This window comes from Dermacentor andersoni, chromosome 10 (assembly GCF_023375885.2).
Source record: "Dermacentor andersoni chromosome 10, qqDerAnde1_hic_scaffold, whole genome shotgun sequence".
Classification (NCBI taxonomy): Eukaryota; Metazoa; Arthropoda; class Arachnida; order Ixodida; family Ixodidae; genus Dermacentor; species Dermacentor andersoni.
The window spans coordinates 37643978-37663527 of record NC_092823.1 but is presented as its reverse complement, the minus strand read 5'-3'; the positions used below and the strand labels follow the sequence as shown (position 1 = coordinate 37663527).

The following is a 19550-nucleotide window of genomic DNA, read 5'->3' as shown; positions in this document are numbered from 1 at the left end:
CATCATCTGAGACTACACCACGAGTGGTGTTCATCGTGCGGTGCGGGGTCACTGTCACTGGGACATCTCCAAATGATACAAGGTTAGGCAGTTTCTCGTGTTGCTTTTTGTCATGGAGTTCCAAAAGGAGATCACAGCTAGCCATCTTTGATGCTTTATAACCTGGTCCAAGTGCCTGAGTTAGGGTTTTCGAAACAACGAAAGGTGAGATTGTTCGTGCTTGTTTTTCTTGTTTTTCAGAAGGGATGACATGAAATTGCAGGAAAGTTTCTTTTTGGCATCCAAAATATTCAAAGATTTCTTCGGTGCGCCCCCTCTTCAGGGAGCGATCAGGTAGTGAAGGGAAATAACTAGCTATAAGTGAGAGTGTATTTTTCGGCAGTAGCACCAGCCACCCACCATGGAGCCCAACAGGGGGACGCTGCAGGGCCTGTAAAACCAGGGCCTAGATATGCCAGCTGTACGCTACCACTATAACCAAATATGAAATAACCCAGGTTAACTACTCACACAAGGTTAACCCTTGCTACCAGGAAGATCGGAAGTAATAAAGAAATGAGAAGGAGACAGGAAAGATGGAAAGTGAGAGAAAGATGAAGGTTGGAGGGAGAAAGAGACAGGAAAAGGCAACTACCGATTTCCCCCGGGTGGGTCAGTCCGGGGGTGCAGACTACGTGAAGCAGAGGCCAAAGAGGTGTGTTGCGTCCGCCGGGGGCCTTAAAGGTCCAAACACCCTGCATCGGCTCAACCCCCAGGATCCCCTTTAAGGCCCCTTTAAAGTGCGGTTAGACAAATAGCTTTCTATTAGGGTTAGCATATTGCCATGATGCCCATTCTCGACAAGTCTCTGACGAGTCCGTAGCGCCACGTTGTGTCGTACGCCTTCTCCATATCGAGGAATATGGATAGGAAAAACTGTTTATGTAGAAAGGTGTCACGAATATTTTTTTCAATGCGCACAAGGTGATCGGTTTTATATCGCCCTTCTCTGAAGCCACACTGATAGGGATCAAGCATTTTGTTTAATTCCAGGAAATGTATGATTCGGCTATTAATAATTCTCTCAAATAGCTTACAAAGGCAACTTGTGAGAGCTATCTGGCGGTAACTTGCTGCCAACGAATGATCTTTACTTTGCTTCAAAATGGGGACCACAATCGCTTCTCTCCATGCAAGTGGAAGATATCTGGCAGTGGGCAGTTCTCGACCATCAGCTTCTCGATGTGCCAAAAGTGCACGAATCCCATACAGAGATGCATTAGAACTGAGGCACAGTGGTTTCTCTGGTTCGAAATGTACTAGGACAGAAGCTGGTGTTACCAATTGCTTCCCTGTAGTGAATTCATCTTCCTGCTCTTTTACCCACACCCATTTTTGCTCGTTCCTGAGAAGCAAATGCAGAGGGCGGAGGCATCCAGAAGTGTTTGGAAGAAAATGCCTGTAGAAATTCACAAGCCCCAAAAAGCTTGGGAGTTCCTTGATGTCGCAGGGTGCAGGTGCGTGAAGGATTACAGATACCTTGCTCAAGCTTGGAGATAGCCCTCCTTTGCTTATGATGTGCCCTAGGTACACCACCTGTGGCACAAAAAAGTGACACTTGTCAAATTTCAACATCACGAAGTTTAGAGAGAACAGCACAGAGGTTGCAGAGATGCTCCGAATCATTCAGACCAGTGACAAGAATGTCATCAATATATACTGCAACATGCGGCACTCCTCGAAGAAGGTTCTCCATTTTTCTTTGGAACAAGGCTGGTGCAGATGAAACGTCAAAAGGAAGACGTGTAAACTGAAATAGCCCCATATGTGTGGAAATAGTAACATACTTCCTAGAGTCTTCATCGAGAATTATATTTGCTGGTAGGCATCCTTCAAATCCAGTCTGGTGAACTTTTCACCCCCTGACCCAAAGATCCTAAATTCTCAGAATTGGTTTCTTTTCCAACGTGGCCACTGGATTAACAGTAATCTTGAAATATCCACAAATTCTGGCATGACCATCCTTCTTAGCCACTGGAACAATAGGCAACGTGGCAAAAAAGGCAACAGGCTCGAGAATGCCCTCCCTTCAAAGGCACTAAAGCTCTTCAGGGCAAAAGACAGGGGGCATGGCTTAAGAACTTGGGTACCACACCTTGCGGAACCCGAGTTGTCGCTTTTGGGCCCCTGAAAAATCCAAAGCTCTGTTCAAATGCCTCAGGGAATGCTTGAATAACGTCCTTCATATCAAAAACAGCATGAACATTAGACAGCAATATCAATGCCCAGATGTCAAATCCAATTGCGGCCTAGCAGTGTTGGTGAACCTTTCCTAGTCAGGAACAAAGGTAAGACAGCTTTTCTGTCGCGGAACTGTACGTACAGCAACATCTTCTTTGCCCTAAACTTGTGTGAGCAGATTTGCTCCATAGGAGCAAGTCTGGTGGCATGAAAGTCACCGATGGTAGTAACTCCTGAAGACGTTTTCTTGCAATGGCAGAAATGCTTACGCTGGTGTCCAGCTCTATACGGAGCGGCTTGCCGCAAACGGTGACAGTCACAGTAAAAGGCGGCAAAGGCGCAACGGTGTCGATTGGCCACATGTCAAAGTGCATTGTTGTCAACAGTGTTGACTTGATGCATTTCACTTGACATTTTACGAGCTGAAGATGCAGAGCCATGTAGTTTTGGAGAGTTGCCCTTCCGTGATGAAGTGCGTTTTCTCTTCAAGCTGCACGCTCGAGCAATGTGTCCCTACTTTCGACAGCAGTTGCATGCATGGCTGACGCGCTTGCACTCGATTGTGAGGTGTTCCTCCCCGCAGCGGTAGCATGTGGCAAGCACCTTTAATGCCACAACCTTATGCGTAGGAAATTAACTTCTGCTAGAACTTGCTATCTCGCCGGCATCTTGCTTACTAGCTTCCATATCAACAGCAGTTTTGATGGCATTTTCGTACGTAAGGTCGGCCTTCTCGAGCAGCCTCGTCTGCACAGTTGTGTCGTTGATGCCACATACGATACGGTCCTTCAACATACTGCCAAGCGCAGTTCCAAAGTTGCAGTATTCTGAGAGACTTTTGAGTGATGCCATGAAGTCACTTACAGACTCAACTCCCGCATGAATGCATATGTTGAACCTAAAACACTGAACAGCAGATGGCTTCCGGCAGTAATGGTAACCAAGACGGAAATAACTTCTTGCAAGGTAGGGCAGGTTTAACAAGATCTCACAAGAGAGCATACGTCTTCTGTCCATGACTAAAGAAGGCTGACTTCTTTTTTTCTGCTGCAATGTCACTGGCAATGAAGAAAACTTCAAGGCACTCAACGTAGCATGGCCACCATCCATCGAGTGCTTCGAGGTTGCCGAACATTGGCATGATGAAGTTCTGTTGTTAGTTAGTTAAATGTGGTTTAGTGGAGCAAAAGCGGCTAAGGCTATGCTGCGCCAAACACGAGGTGTTTTATAATACCATTTAAGAGCAGAAAGGCTGTGTTAATCTATATATTGTGTAAAAAGCCAGTGTAGTCTAGTAATTTACGCAGGTCAGATAATGGGACTATCGAATCATCTCCTAAAATTAAAGCAGGATGTAAAGGTATGTGCATTTGATATAGGGTGTGCAAAAGGTTTCGTCTTTGTACTTCAATGTGTGTGCATGTGAGTAATATATGCATGACTGTTAGTTGTTCTTGGCATTTTTCACATGTCGGCACGTCTTCTTTTGTAAGTAGATAAGTGTGTGTGAGGTGTGTGTGCCCAATGCGTAGTCGGCATAAAACTACTTCAAAGAAGCGCTCCTGGTGGTTGCACGACTTCCACTCACCAAGTACGGGTTTAGTGAGATGCAACTTGTTTTCTGTACAATGGTCCCATTCGTGTTGCCACTTTGACGTCAAGGCCTTCTTAATGGCACGGATACTATCTTTATATGGAAGTGTTGTTTTTATTATGTCTTTGTGCGCTGCCATCGATGCACATTTATCTGCTGCTTCGTTACCTGGTATCCCAACATGACTTGGTACCCAGCAGAAGCGGATTGATCTTCCGTATTTGTTAAGCGCAACCATGTTTAGTATATCTCCTAACAGGGGTTCATACTCAGATTTCAGATTTAGAGCCTTCAGTGTACTTAACAAATCAGTGTATATGACTGTGTTTTTGCACTTGCCAGTAATAATCTTTTTACCTACAACCCATACAGCATAAACTTTAGCAGTGAAAACAGAGGCATGTTTTGGTAGACGAATACTTTTTTCCCAATTTTCTGTTACGGCCCCTACACCCACGTGTTCTTTTGTTTTGGAGGCATCAGTGTAGAATTCCATGTGGTTTTGATATTTGTCCTGAAGAGAACGGAATCCTTGTATGATGTGTTCGTGTGGAGTGTCTCTTTTCTTTAAATGTGTTAATGTCCAGTCGCACAACTGTGTGAAATCGTACCACGGGGCCAACTGTTGCGGTTTCTTGGCAACCTGGAGGACTTCGTGGGGAATGTCATAATCCCGACAGTATTGTTCATACCGGAGGACAAGTGGCCTAATCATGGTCGGTTTATTTGTATAGTGTAAGCGTGAGTTGCATTGTGTGAGAATGTTGTAGCATATGTGCTGCGGTGATGACTGAATTCTGAGTGCGTAGGAAAAGGTGAGTAATGCTCTGCGCTGCTGTAAGGAGGGTTCATTACACTCGACGTATAAACTTTGAATAGGTGAAGTTCTGTAGGCACCACTTGCCAGTCGCAATCCCAGGTTATGTACAGGATCAAGTCGTTGGATGTAGGACTGTCTGGCTGAGCCGTAAACCACGGAGCCGTAGTCTAAAAGGCTACGCACAAGAGACCGGTAAATACGTAAAAGACAGGTTCGGTCGGAACCCCAGTGCTTATGGGATAGAACTTTCAGAGCTTTATTTGCTTTAATCTTTAGTGTTTTAATGTGGGCTAGGAAGTTTAGTTTGATGTCAAAGGTTACTCCTAAAAACTTATGGTCTTGTTTCACCGGCAGTATGACGTCATTCAATTTTAGCGCTGGATCGCTGTGTAGTCCTCGTTTCTGAGAGAACAAAACAGTGACTGTTTTCTGTGTGGAGAAACGGAAACCATTTTTGGTAGCCCATTGTGTAAGTTTATTTATTGTCATTTGAAGCTGCCTTTCACAGGTTGGCAAATTTGAAGCGCAGCAAGCCACTTGGAGATCGTCTACATAAACAGAGTGCATAAGAGATGACGGTATAATCTTATTGACTGAATTCATCTTTACTATAAACTGTGTAAGCAAGCTGCTGTGTAAGCTTCATTGCTTACTATTGTAAGCAATGACGATGTCGTGGTTTATTTATTTATTTTTATTTATTTATTTTACCCTCAGGGCAAAGCATTAGAGGGGAGTGGGTAATACATAATAACACTACAACCTTGGTGAACACTACAACCTTAGGTCACGTTAAAGGAACAAAAATAAACTGGCTATATTAGTTAATTAAGTTAAACTTTTTCATGGCCTAGTGTGTTATACATAGTACTTCTAACAGAAAGTAGTGCAATGCACTGTACAGTTGTCTTACGTTTATTTTTTAGTTGTTTCCATTGTACTTCACAGTTCTTTGTTACATTGCCCCCCTTACTCAATGCCCGACAGGGCCTGTAAGGTGTTTTCTAAACAAATAAATAAATATACACAATTGCATCTGAGGGTAGGAATAGACGCCTTCAATGTCATAGCCCTGTTTAGCTCATGTGCTGCTCTTCATTTTATATAAAGTTAAAGCTCAATACAACAAAGTCAGTATAATTGGCAATTGGCTTTGCTATATAGAAATCTCATTATATTGCAATTCGACCTTTTATGCAAGTAAGTACAGTCAATGATAGTTTTTTTAGACCGAAGGGGCCGCAAAGATTTCATAAGTATCGGGCAATCAGATAAAGTACATTTCAATGAGAAAAATATTCCATCTTGTTGAATTTCGGAGTCAGCAACGAACGATAAGGTTTCATGCCATGTCGATCAAGGATACCTTCCCATCAGTAGTATGAAACGAAGCCAGTCACACTTTTGCATCTGCTCTGCGCCAATGGTTGATACTGTCGACCACCGTGGGGAAGAAAAGCGCCGGCAGTGGTGTGCCTTGTCTGCCTCTCATTTGGTTCAACTTGTCTACAAAACTCGAGATTATTGTTTGGTACCTCCTCCGGTACAAAATTCGTGGGAAGACAGCACACATGCTGCCATGCCATCTCGGCATGCCCACTCGTTGTACATGCAGAAGATTACCTCTACAACAGGTCGCACAGGCTGCGTATACGCTCAGCCGCGCCGACAGCCATGTGCAGCCACAGGCGCGCTAAGAAAGGAGATGTGCGCCAACCTACCCCTATCCTTCGCGCACACTTAATCGCATGAATGCTACCCCTTCTTGGTTGCACGGCGTGCAATTTGAGAAGTGCATTCACAAGCAGCCGCATGTAATTTGACCATTTGACCTGTGTACGCAGAAGTTTCAATTTATTGTCTCGGTGTTGGTAGTGAAAGTTGGTTATATTGAAACCAAGTATAAGCACACTTCACTATATTGAGGTTCTAAATATATGGTGTTCTATGGACAACAAATTATAAAAAGTAATACGCTTCGTTATAATGAGAATTTATGTATACTGAAGTTCGTTATATTAAAGTTTAACTGTATACATTACATATTTAGTGGCCCATGTCAGTGAAGTAACCTCCCAAGTGACTGTGTGTATTGTGTGCTGCTTTCTGTTACAAGTTACTTAGGTGACTGTCTTGTCTTTGTCAAGTCATTGTCCCATCTGCTCTTCACCTCTGCCTCTCACAGGAGAGAATGTGGTGCGGTTGATTAATAAACCACGGCTGTTGTTGAAAGCTGCCAGGGCTTCGCAGATGTTGCGCAGATCCAGTCTCCTGACTTCCATGTTCACTTGCAGGCCAGGGATGATCTCCTCATCGCACACACTCACATACACAAAAATGGTCCTAAAGCATTACTGCTATGCGTGCAAGTTTCCGTAACACCCTCTAGTGTTGAAAAACATAGTGTGCAGCACCAACAAAACAGAGTACATCCAACTCAGAGATGCATGCTGACATTGGCAAAGGATGCTTTCCAGGACGCTTCTTATCCCTGCTTAAGCTCTCATAGATCGCTTCGAATGGTGGCAAATGTGCTAAACACAATGAACAGTTTAACCACAGACGACATTCTGGTAGAGCATCTGCCACGGGTGTGGGTGACGCACTATAGCGCTGCCGCCAAGTACCTACAAGCAAAATAGGTACAAGCACACTCCCGGCCAGGTGCTCGGCCACTGTGGGGTCGCTTGTAAAGCGGTGTTTCTACCCAACCTGAGGACGTGCTTGCCTAATACTAGATGCTTTAGCATGACACATGGGTAAGTGCCACCATGGGAGCGGCCCTGAACCCCCTTTTCAGAGTATTACTGTGCCCACAGGGGTTTCGACGGGATTTCCATGGCATGGGCTTTCTCCCCAGAACATCGCACCCCTAAAGAAAGCCAAGCGTTATCCAAGTAACCAGTGGGTAACTGGTGGTAGCGTGGTTTTGAACTCATGTCCTGCCGCAGCCGAGGCAGGCCCTCAAGACCTTGACAATTGACATCTCAGCCTCAGAGCTGACCTTAAAAAATGTATACACAAAGACAAAAAATGAGCTAAACTCCACAGCACTGTTACATAAAAGAGAACTGTGATGTTCGGCATTGCCTCTGTGTGCTTCGCGATTTTACATTTACCAATGCAGTAGTACCAATATGCCTATACATCCACGCCTTGGCATTACTAGTGCAAAGTTCAATGAAAATGATAGAAATACTCTTCCTGTTGCTTGATGGTGGCTCATTTTTTCTCCTCCAAGATTACTTCAAATTGGCCGTATTTTTGACAGATGTCCCACTAATGCCGTTTTTCACTAGTCGATTCGGAGCAGGATTTCTTGCTCCGTGGCAACAAATCCGAATTTCACTGATCGATCTGGAGCGGGTTCGCGCTTTCCACTGGTCGTTTCGGATCAACTCGCTCCGCGCAGATCACTCTCACTTGCTCCGCCACCGAGGCGAGGATTAGGGTGAAAATAGCTCACCTCACTTCCGTCTTCAAGTGAAATGGGTACCTGGTCAGTACGCACAACATTGTGTTGCTTCACAAAATGGCTGCGTTTGGTGCTGCTGTAGAGCTCACGTTTGGCAACGAGAGCTCGGATGACAACGATTATGAGGTGACGCAAGTGCTGTACGAAGCCTTCTGTGTATGTTGTCTATGCACAATCCTTGCGGGCACGACATGGAAATGACGGACTCTGCGACTGCCGCGGAGCGTCTTTGCACTCCGCTGGCCGATTCGGACTTGTGCAACCCAAGCGCTCGCTCGGGGATTTCGGCGGCTGCTCTAGACCGACCAGTGAAAAACGCCATAAATGTTAGAATGTTCATTCACTAGCAAGCAGCCAGCCTCCTCGGCAGGTCAGACTGAATTTGCCAGCCCTGTTGCTACTCACTATATACAGGAGGGACAACCACCCTGGTGAGGACTCCGCTGAGTTGCCACCACCTATGAGCATAACGACTGCAAAATGATATAATGCCTCGTACTTGCGGTCAAACGCGCGAAAGGCGGTCCACAGCCACCCTAGGGATGGCTTGTTCTTGCTGTTGAGGCCGTGGTGGAAATAGACCAGCGTGTAGTCACTCTCCACAAACTGATCCAGTGTGTGCATCAGGTACCTGCAGCCAGAGGACGCGAATGAATGGGAGTGCCGTAAAAGGACAAGACCTCTGGCGAGTGGCACAGTAGACTCATTCCAACAAATCTGCTCAAGAGAGAGTGCAAAGTAACACTACACATAGACACATGCACATGACAGGTTCGGTGAGACAAACATTTGCACCGTTGAAGGATGAGAATTAAGCAACAGAGATGCTGCTGTTGTGTTGTGCACTGAATACATGGTAGAGTGTATAAGCGCGACTGGACGAGGACGAAGAAAGAAACAGATACACAGACACAGCGCTTCACTTTCAACTATAGATTTTATTTTCGCACGCGTCGATAAATATATACCGTGCGAGCGGAAACAAACGTAACAGCAGAAAAAGAACATTGAGTGGTACATTTCGTTGAACCGGACACATGTGCAAGGCAATGGAAAAAAAGAAAAAACATGTTACGTTTTTCTGCTGTTACGTTTGTTTCCGCTCGCACGGTATATATTTATCGACGCGTGCGAAAATAAAATCTATAGTTGAAAGTGAAGTGCTGTGTCTGTGTATCTGTTTCACATGTTTTTTCTTTTTTTCCATTGCCTTGCACACGTGTCCGGTTCAACGAAATGTACCACTCAATGTTCTTTTTCTGCTGTTACGTTTGTTTCCGCTCGCACGGTATATATTTATCGACGCGTGCGAAAATAAAGTCTATAGTTGAAAGTGAAGCGCTGTGTCTGTGTATCTGTTTCTTTCTTCGTCCTCGTCCAGTCGCGCTTATACACTCTACCATGAATTCTAACCAACTAGCCCGCCAACGTGTTTTAACCAAGCACTGAATACAACTCTGGCGCAGCCACAGTTGTATTCAGTGAGCATAAGAACACTGTAGGAAACACTGTCTGGTGCCACCTGCCAGCAGCAGTGGTCGAATAAAATGCAGCTGCAGACGCTGGGTTGCATGCTTTTGTTACGTTGCACATTGGCATAACTGTGTTGTCATCAATGCACTCTAGATTTAACAAGTGCTACAGGAACAGACACATGGTGCCTGTTTGCACCCGCTACAGTGCAAAACTGCACAGTCTGAAATTTTACCATGAACAGACACACACTACATTGGCGCAGTCTCCAACTGTTTTGTTATTCATATTCACTATCGTTTATAAATTAAAAGGAATAAAGGAAAACATTCAGTTGAGCTGTATTACTAAATTATGCCTCAGCCATTATGCCCGTTTTCTTCCCCCACCCCCTCCCTTCAGTGCAGTGTTCTAGCGACACTTTTGGTCTCGGAGATATTTAATTCCGATATACAGTAGTGCATTATTTTTTCAGTTTCTTGTTTGACTTTTCCGTCATTGTTTGCAATGTTACAATGCTACTACAGTGTATGTCCAATTTACCCTTGCAGTTCCCTTTTTCTTTTTTGATGGCATGCAACTCGCTCTCTAGAAAAACGTTGCAGGAGAAGATGGAATAACAGTCATCTAAACAAAGATGGAGAGGATATCACACATGAAAAGCTTGCCGCCCTTTATACGCAATGCTTCACGACTGCAAGTGTACCAGAGAGCTAAAGAATTGAATAACTATAGGCCAATTAGCTTGCTTTCTGTATTGAATATGATATCCCCCGAGGTAATTTCCAATAGAATCAGGGCAACACTTGACTTCAATCAATTAAGAAAACAGTGGCTTCAGGAAGGGATACACTACAATGGATTACATTCATGTTACCAATCAGGTAATTAAGAAATCTGCAGAGTACAACGAACCTGTCTATATGACTTTCACAGATTACAAAAAGGCATTTGATTCAGTAGTGATACTGGCAGTCATGGAGGCATTGCATAATTAAGGTGTATGGGAACTACACCTTAATACCTTGGCAAATATCTGCAAAGACTCTACAGCTACTTTAATTCTTCGCAAGTAAAAATACCTATCAAAAAAGGGATCAGGCAAGGACACACAATCTCTCCAATGCTATTCACTGCATGTTTAGAAGTATTCAAGCTACTTGACTGGGATGGCCTAGGAGTGAGTATCAACGGTAAATTTCTCAGCAACTTTCGGTTTGCAGATGACATTGTACTGTTCAACAACACCGGGGATGAATTTCAAAAAATGATTGAGGATCTTAACTGAGGAAGTTTAAGAGTAAACTTGAAGATTAATATGCAGAAGACAAATGTAATCTTATAGCCGGTGAAGACAACAAGAATTCATGATCGGCAGCCAGGCTCTAGAGTGTGTGCGCAGGAGTAAGTTTATCTAGGTCAATTACTAACAGAGAACCTTGATCATGAGAAGAAAATTTATAGAAGAATAAATATGGGTTGGAGCACAAACGGGAGACATTGTCAGTTCCTGACTGGAACCCCACCATTATCATTGAAAATAAAGGTGTACAATCAGTACATTTTACCGGTGCTAACATGTGGGGCCGAAACTTTTAGGTTAACAAAGAAGCTAGAGAACAAATTAAGGACTGCACAAAGAGCGATGGATTGAAAAATGTTAGGCGTGATGGTAATAGATAGGAAGAGAGCAGTGTAGATCAGAGAGCAAACGGGGATAACCGATATTCTAGTTGGCATTAAGAGAAAAGAATAGAGCTTGGCAGGCCATGCAATGCTTAGGGCAGATAACTGGTGGACCATTTGAATTACAGCATGGGTGCCAAGGGGAAGGCAAGTGCAGTCGAAAACTGCAGACAATTAGGCGGTATGGTGAAGTTAATAAATTTGTCGGCAAAACTTGGAGTTAGCTAACGCGAGACAGGAGTAATTGAAGATTGCGGACAGCATTGACCACACTTCTCTCACATGTAAAGGACTCACACTTGACAAGTATGACTTGCGGAAAATGCTTGTAAGAAATTTTGATTTGACGATACTAAGGCTAGCCCGGAAATGCCAAATCCTGGCGTCATCGACATTATTGTGGTGTCATGACACCAAGCAAAATTTGACAATGCCGTGCTGAATAAGGCTAGCTATGACAGCATTGCACACACTCGCTTACAGTCACTTTTGGTTTCGTCAGTAAACTAGAGGAATGCCCTGCCGCAAGCCATTGCCAATATTACAGAATATTGTTACAGGGAGATGTCGAAAAGGGTTTATGTAAAGCATATTTAGCGCCAGAGAACAAGGACAGAAGGGAGACGACACCACAATGCACTAACTTCCACAACTTTATTTTCAGGAAACAACCACCTATTTAACACATGCACAGTGGTGCCATGTCATCCAAATTTGAACCATCCAAAAAAGCCATCTCCTTATCTAACAAGTCGACCAAAGGGGCACTAACACACGTATCACTATTCTGACAGATAGCCTGAGCCTCAATAATCTCTCGCACATCTTTATCCTTGTGCTTTGCAAGAACACGGCAGGACCCATACACTGGCGCAAAGCCGCATTCCTGGCAGGCAGTGGCATAGCCAGAAATTTCGTTCGGGGGGCCCACGTTGGAGCTCGGCCTGCTCCTTACAGAATTTGTCGAGGGATCAAACACACGAATAATAACTGCATTGTCATTGCCAAAGATGCTGCAGATGAATTCTTGGACGCTAAGGACTGTCAAGACAAGTAAAATATGTATTTTTTCATTAAAGAATATATTCGTATGTCCCAAAAATTTTGCCATTAACTGATATCAATGCTTCCACATTTTTTATCTATTTAATAAGTAAAGAAAATATCGCACGAACTTAAGAACTATATCAGTTTGAAATCAGCAAAGCTGTCCTTTGTTTCAATGTATTGCGCAGGAACAGCTGTCACCGGTCGTGTAGTGTAATTGCACCGAAATTATAGTCGCAACAGAGATCAAATATAAAAAACAGGAGTTCTGCAAAATATACATTATAAATGCGAAGATACAGTGGAATACACAAATACGAAGATAAAGCTTGATAAAGGGCAAAAAAGTGTCACTGAAAACAAAGTTCACTGCATGTATCCACAAAACCTTGCAACAAGATATTTAAATATACGTATAAGTCTTCAATAAATCTACGTATCTAAGCAAAAGTCACTGTATACAGGGTGTCTCAGCTAACTTTAGCCAGCTTGTATTTGTATTTAAATAAATACAAAAGTGCATGCTTTTGTATATAGTGTGTCATGCTATTTTTTGTATTTTTGCTTAATTTAGATTTTTAGTCAATATTAATTAACCAACTTCTGAAGTAACGAAGCTAGGAAAAAAATTCCAATTAGAAAGTTGCAGAGTGGTTTGCAAAATGTCCGAATAAACAGTTTCTGTATTTCTATCCGTTAAGTATTAGTGTATTTCAGCTTACTGATGATGCCGGCGAAATAGAAAACACCACGTGACATGCCGCTTGCATGTCATGATTGCACTGCTCCGAAACATTCTGCGCACAAACAGCCGCTTAAAAGGCAACAGGGCAGCGACGTAGGCGTTGACTATCCCATTTACACCAGTGATGTGCTCCCCTCGCGACAGTTTGTTATAGCGATAAGCAAATGCAGCGGTTATCGCTTGTGCTTCAGGAAGCAACAAGTCCGTCATTTCGCAATAGCTGTGAGGAAATTGAACATCCCTAAATAAAAAAACTCAGTTTTCGGAAGGCTGAAAATGGTAGAATAAGATTATCTTAAATGGCCAGACACCGCCTTTCACTGAATTTATGTTTATTTTTCATGCGTTTTCCCAGTAAGTGCTTGAAGAGGTCACCTTCTACAGCGATACAATACTGGGATTTTCTGAGAAGGCTTGCTGTCGTTGCCTTGAGCACCGTCGGTGAAATGATCTGGCAGACTTCAATCATCTCCTGCAAGGCTTCTGGAGTCGTCATTGCCGTCGTGTATATGTGATCCTTAATATAGCCCCACAAGAAAAAGTCAAGAGGGTTGAGGCTGGGTGACCTTGCCCGCCACAGGACAGGCCCGTCTCTTCCTATCCATTGCCCTGGGAAGGTAACATCGAGTCATGCTCGTACTTGACTGCAGGTGTGGACTGGGGCCCTGTCGCGCTGATACCACATTGCGTCAAGCCAGGCTAGTGGCATGTTGCAGCAGAAGTCTTCAACAGGTTCTTTGAGGAACTCACATACCTATTGCCGCCAGAGTGTTGTTAAACACTGGGCCAATGACTGTGCTGTCATATATTCCGCACCAAACATTAAAAGACCATTGATATTGGTGGCGGGATCTTCCTAGCCAGTGGGGATTTTGCTCACTCCAATAGTGTGCATTGTGGATATTTACTTGGCAATATTGGGAAAAGTTCGCCTCGTCAGTCCAGAGTACCTTGGTGAGAAAGTCAGAATCCTGCTCCTCCTGAATCAAAATCCAATTCGCAAAGTCAAGTCTCTTTTAGAGATCCCTTGACTCCAGGCATTGATGCAACTACAGATGCTAGGGGTACAGTCCAGCTGTTTTCAAAATCCTCCAGGTAGTTGAGTTGGACACACCGAGCTGTGCGCAATGCAGCGCGTGCTACTGTGTGGATTAGCCGCCATGAAACACAAAACATTGGAGCGAACCTCATTATTTATGACTGAAGCTCTCTGCCTCTTTCTTGTGAAGCTTCTGGTTTGCTTCAGCGACTCGTAGGTGTTGCATATTGTCATCCGGCTCGGTCGCGTACCCGGGTGCCAGCTTCGAACTATTCTTGCTGCCTGCCGTCTCTGTCTGCTTGCAGCTACTAGGACAAGGATCATGTCTGCTTTTCCCTCGTTGAAAAAAGGCATCACTGTAGCAAGCATGTAACGCCGCCCAGGCATAATGTTCGTTCGCCGCCAGGCTCGGTGGCCTGCTAAAGCTCAGCAGGCAACATTGGTCACCGCACCACAATAAACACCGACGAGCACGGCTGCTCGCCGGTCAGTCACCGTTCAGCACCACCACGCTGCGGAGTGTCCGTCTATCGGAGGGTGCCTCGAGCCCTCCCTTGTTCCCGAGCCCGGGTGGATCGTGACACTGGCGACGAAGATGGGATCCTCGTGACACTGGCGACGAGTACCCATGGATCGTCCCACGCCGCCGAGAGCGGCGAAACACCGCCCCCCGTTGCTGTCGCCATGCCGCTGTACGGAAGGCTCGAGCCATTCAAGGGAGATGGGTCTGCCTGGCACATTTACGAGGAGCAAGTCCATGTGTTCTTCCGGGCAAACGACACACCCGAGGCCAAACAGCGGGACACTTTCCTGGCCAGCCGCAGGACACCCGTCTTCAGCCTCTTGCTCGACCTTCTCAAGCCAGCCACGCCGCACGTTGAGACGCTGGGTGAGCTGCTTGCCGTACTGCGCTCGCATTTTAACCCAGCACCGTCCACACTAATGGAGCGTTTCTGCTTCAACAACCAGAGCCGCCGGGAAGGAGAGACCCTCGGGCAATTTGTTGGTGCGCTACGAGGATTAGCAAGTGTCTGCGCCTTCGGGGACCAACTGGACTCGCTGCTCCGGGACCGTTTCGTCTGCGGAATCAACAACCCCGCCATGCAGACACGACTCCTGGAGCTTCCCGACCCGTTGCTGGACGACACCATGAAGGCAGCGCTGGCAATGGAAGCTGCTGCCAAGGACGCCGGCGAGATTGCCCGTGCGACTGGCTCACCGTCGGCGAAAGCGGCGGTCAACGAGCTGGCGACAAAAGGCAGTACCTGCGGTCGCTGTGGTGGTGCCCACTCCCCCTCACAGTGATAGTTCTCTCAAACACAATGCTTTACGTGCGGGAAAACTGGGCACCTGGCACGTGTATGCCGAAGGGGGAGGACGAACAGCAAACAGCAGCAGCAGCCTGATTCAAGCCCAGGTACCACGCAAGCTCGCGGCCAGGGTAGCCGTGGCAAGGGTATGCGGCGGGGGCGTGCGGCAGCAGGCTCAAGTTCTTCCGCAGCCAGGCTCCAAGTCGTGGATGAGAATCCGCCAATTTTCGATATGTGGCACACAGGCATTGTACCGTCGTCTGTGCCGCCGTACAAGCTGACCGTCGAAATCTGCGGGCACCCCATTTCCATGGAGCTGGACACAGGGGCCAGTGTGTCAGTAACGGCCGGGAAACTCTTCAAGCGTACTTTCCCCGGCGTGTCCATTGAGACTTCAGGCGTGATGCTGCGCAGCTACTCCAGGCAACTCTCCCAGGTCCAGGGTCAGGCACAGGTCAGCGTTTGCTTTGGCGACAGGGAGGCAACCCTTCCCCTTTACTTAACGAAGGGGTCATCGCCGACGCTGCTGGGCCGAAACTGGACTCATGCACTGGGCCTTCGTCTGCCAGAGTACCAGGAAACTAGCTTGCATGTTGCGAAAGATGTCCCAAGCCTCCTGACCAAGTTCAAGTCCCTGTTCCAGCCAGGGGTGGGCCCATTCACCGGCACGACAGCTGGCATCTATGTACCTGAGGGAGCCTGGCCACGTTTTTTCAAGCCTTGCCCACTGCCGTTCGCCCTGAAGGACGAGATCACCCAGGAGCTGCAACGGTTACAGCGAGAGGGCATCCTGGTACCTATCATGACATCTGAATGGGCCACTCCCATCGTACCAGTCCTCAAGCAAGACGGCAGTGTCAGGATCTGGGGGGATTTCAAAGTTACCATCAACCCAGTCGGTACCGTTGCGAAATACCCGTTGCCCCGGATCGAAGATCTCTGGTCAGCGTTGTCCGGTGGACAGAAGTTTACGAAGCTCGACCTCAGAGATGCTTACCAGCAGCTGGTGCTCCAGGATGCCTCCCTGAAGTGTGTCACGATATCGACAACTTTGGGGCTCTTTCAGTACACGTGCTTACTGTTTTGCGTGGCCTCAGCCCCAGCCATATTTCAGAGGGAGATGGACAACCTCTTCAGGGGCATGAGGCACATGGCGGTGTACTTGGACGACATCCTGGTTACTGGCAACGATGACGGGGACCACCTGCAGAACCTGCACAATGTCCTGGCACACCGAGACAAGGATGGCCAGGAACACCCTGTGTCGTTTGCTTCTCGTCGGCTTCAGGCTGCAGAGCAACGCTGCAGATGGCTGGACAAGGAAGGCCTTGCCCTCATGTTCATCGCTGCTCGTCCGCATGCCAGCATGGCTACGTGGCACCGACACGCCGACCATGTTTGGCCTCGCCTTGGGACCCGGCCAGCACTCTTGACTGCCACTTCAGAGTTCCAGCCCGCAGGAGGACTAGAGTCAACACCAGTCGCTTCCAGCGGAGCACAGCCCCCCTCGGAGGCGGCAAGCGTTTCCAGTGGTGCAGCGCCTGTTGGTCCGGTGTAACAAGGCCGACCACTATGGACCCTCCGGAGGCTGTCTCAGGCAGCACACGGTGATGCCATAACTGGCTCGTCAACACCGGTGCCCCGTCGGAGTACTCGACCGCGGAGGCCACTGGACCGTTACTCGCCTGGATAGCAGGCACGGCACCGTCGAATTGGCTGGGACGGAGGCAGAGTCTCATACGTTAAAGTTGGCAGCTTTTTTTTTTTTTTTTTTTTTTTTTTTTTTTTTTTTGTCGACAAACAAACTGGGGGTGTGACGCAAGCATGTGATGCCCCCTCGGGCATAATCTTCGTTGGCCCACCAGGCTCGGTAGGCAACACTGGTCACTGCACCAATAAACACCGGCGAGCACAGCTGCTTGGCGGTCAGTCATCGTTCATCACCACCACTCTGCGGAGCGTCTGTCTAATGGAGGCTGCCTCAAGCCCTCCCTCGTTCTCGAACCCGGGCGGATCGTGACAGCAGGACAACTGGATAGGATGAATGCCTTCGTTCACCAACTTTTTGCATGCGAAGACTTAGATCAACGGTACTGCTGCGCGGGTCTCAAAAGAATAGGCCTGAGGAACAGATGGAGGTGCAGCCTCAATTTCACACCGCACAAGATGCTTCTGGTACCAGGCGGCTGGACGTCCTCACACGTTGAGGCAACGGCAGTGTTAGGGGGCCGTATGAATTGTTGCTTGACACGACACCTCTTTACTTTCTCAAAGCGTCAGCACTCTTTTATGATGTCGTCGACAGTAGAGCAGTCTTTATATTGTCACGGTTAATTGAAAGGCGACTTCTAATAGAGGCCATTAAAGTTAACACATCTATCTTCGCGGTTTTGGAACCACGTGCGGGCACCGTCCAAGAGGCTGAAATAGACGTTTCAGAGCTTTGATCCGTCGTTCCATCCATTGAACTCCGCTATGCGCTTGAAGCTCACCAGCCAGTCTTCCATGTCTTCCAGAAAGTCGCCATGGAAGGGACTTGGCACGCACGGTTTTTGCAGCGTGTAATCATGAGGTACCGGAACAGCCGTCGCAGGGTTAGTTGTGATAGTATGGGATGTAGCATCCATACCTGCTGTCGTTGTCGTTGTCCTCACAAGTAAAGGCTCAGACTCAGGGGCCAGTCCCTGGATTCTCTGGCTGGCGCGGTGTACTGGCGTGAGCTCCGGTATTGGTCGAACTTTCCTGCTGCTAGGAGAGCTCTGTTGCACAGGTCTAGAATACCCAGTACCTCCACCATAAGATGTCACGTTTAATTGAACGGAGACTTCTAAAAGAGGCTATTAAAGTTCGCGTCATTGAGGAAGCAGCACAGCACTGACAAAAGACCAAGGCGTGAGCTCATGAGCCAGCTCGTCCTCGTCTTCTTCTGGGAGCGAGTGGCCCAAGCACGTGGCACAAGTGCATGGCAATATATCAGTAAGGTAAAGCTGTTCGCACGCTTTGTTCGCATTAATATTGAGGCCTTGGAGATTCTGGAGCGCTAACCTATCACTTTAGCTTGACTAAATATTTGCCTTTAGAGACCCTATAGAGCGAAGGTTTCTTTGCCTCTTCTTTCGACTTTCCCACTGCTGCTGCTGCTGCTGTCTGGCACACTGCGTCAAGGGGTCGTTCAGAGCGCATGTATATGTGGCAGGAGCGCGGCAGAGAGGAAAGGCAATGCGAGAAACTCTCTTCGACTTTGCACAGCATCGAATGTGCATGTACCCTCTGGAGCTCCCTGGGCATCGCCACATAGCCTCTTGACAGCTGTAATTAGCCGTGAGCCCCCTCAAAAGCATTGCAGAAACTGCAGCACTTCACTTTCTACTAACGTGCAAGTCCAGAGGGAAGCTAGATAGAATGGTAGAGGGGAGAGGGAGTAGAAGCAGAGAATGGGTAGAACCGACGCAGTCATGCAACGAGTGAACAATAGCCTTGCCACTCCTCGCTCACAATTGCCATACAAGGGTGGGGGGGGATAAAGAAAAGGTGACATGAGAAGGCAAGTCAACGCTACTACTAGACACGAGAGCGGTTGTGGGCAAACAGGATAAATTTAAGTTCAAGGTATGGTACAGTACGTTTCTATTTCTGAAAGATAAACACCATGCATATCTCTCAAGTGGACAACTTACACAGGCTGTGAAGAAGCAGATCCGCATTGAAGCGCACCATAGGGTCTAGGCGAAACTATGGAAACGGTCACACATCAAATGAACACTTCTGTGCCCGCCGCAGTCACTTTGTGGCTATGGCAGTGCTCGAGGTCAAGGGTTTGATCCCAACTGTGGCAGCCACATTTCGGTAGGGGTGGAATAAAAAAATGTATGTGCACTTAATTTAGGGACATCTTAAAAGAACATCATGGTGTCAAAACTAATCAGGAGTCCGCCACTATGGCATGCCTCATAATCCGATTGTGGTTTTGACACGTACAGCCCCATAATTCAATTACAGTTTAATACTTCCGCCACAATGGGATGTGCCATGTGAGGCAAATGCATATGCTAAACTCTCTCAGATGTTATGAAGTATGGCGGACAACAATGCCTCAAGCAAACACCTCCCGCTATGTGTTCTGAGTACTACGCACACAAGC

General features: G+C 46.8%; 1 protein-coding gene across 3 annotated transcripts in view; it reads right to left on the bottom strand.

The window, feature by feature from the left end:
• RhoGAP68F (Rho GTPase activating protein at 68F) overlaps positions 1 to 19550 on the bottom strand; it is a 229681-nt gene that overhangs the window by 127810 nt on the left and 82321 nt on the right. For all 3 annotated transcript variants that reach the window (XM_050168775.3, XM_050168776.3, XM_050168777.2), the window contains one exon: positions 8609 to 8740. In XM_050168775.3, the coding sequence (XP_050024732.1) occupies positions 8609 to 8740 (132 nt within the window). The remainder of the gene's footprint in view (positions 1 to 8608; positions 8741 to 19550) is intronic.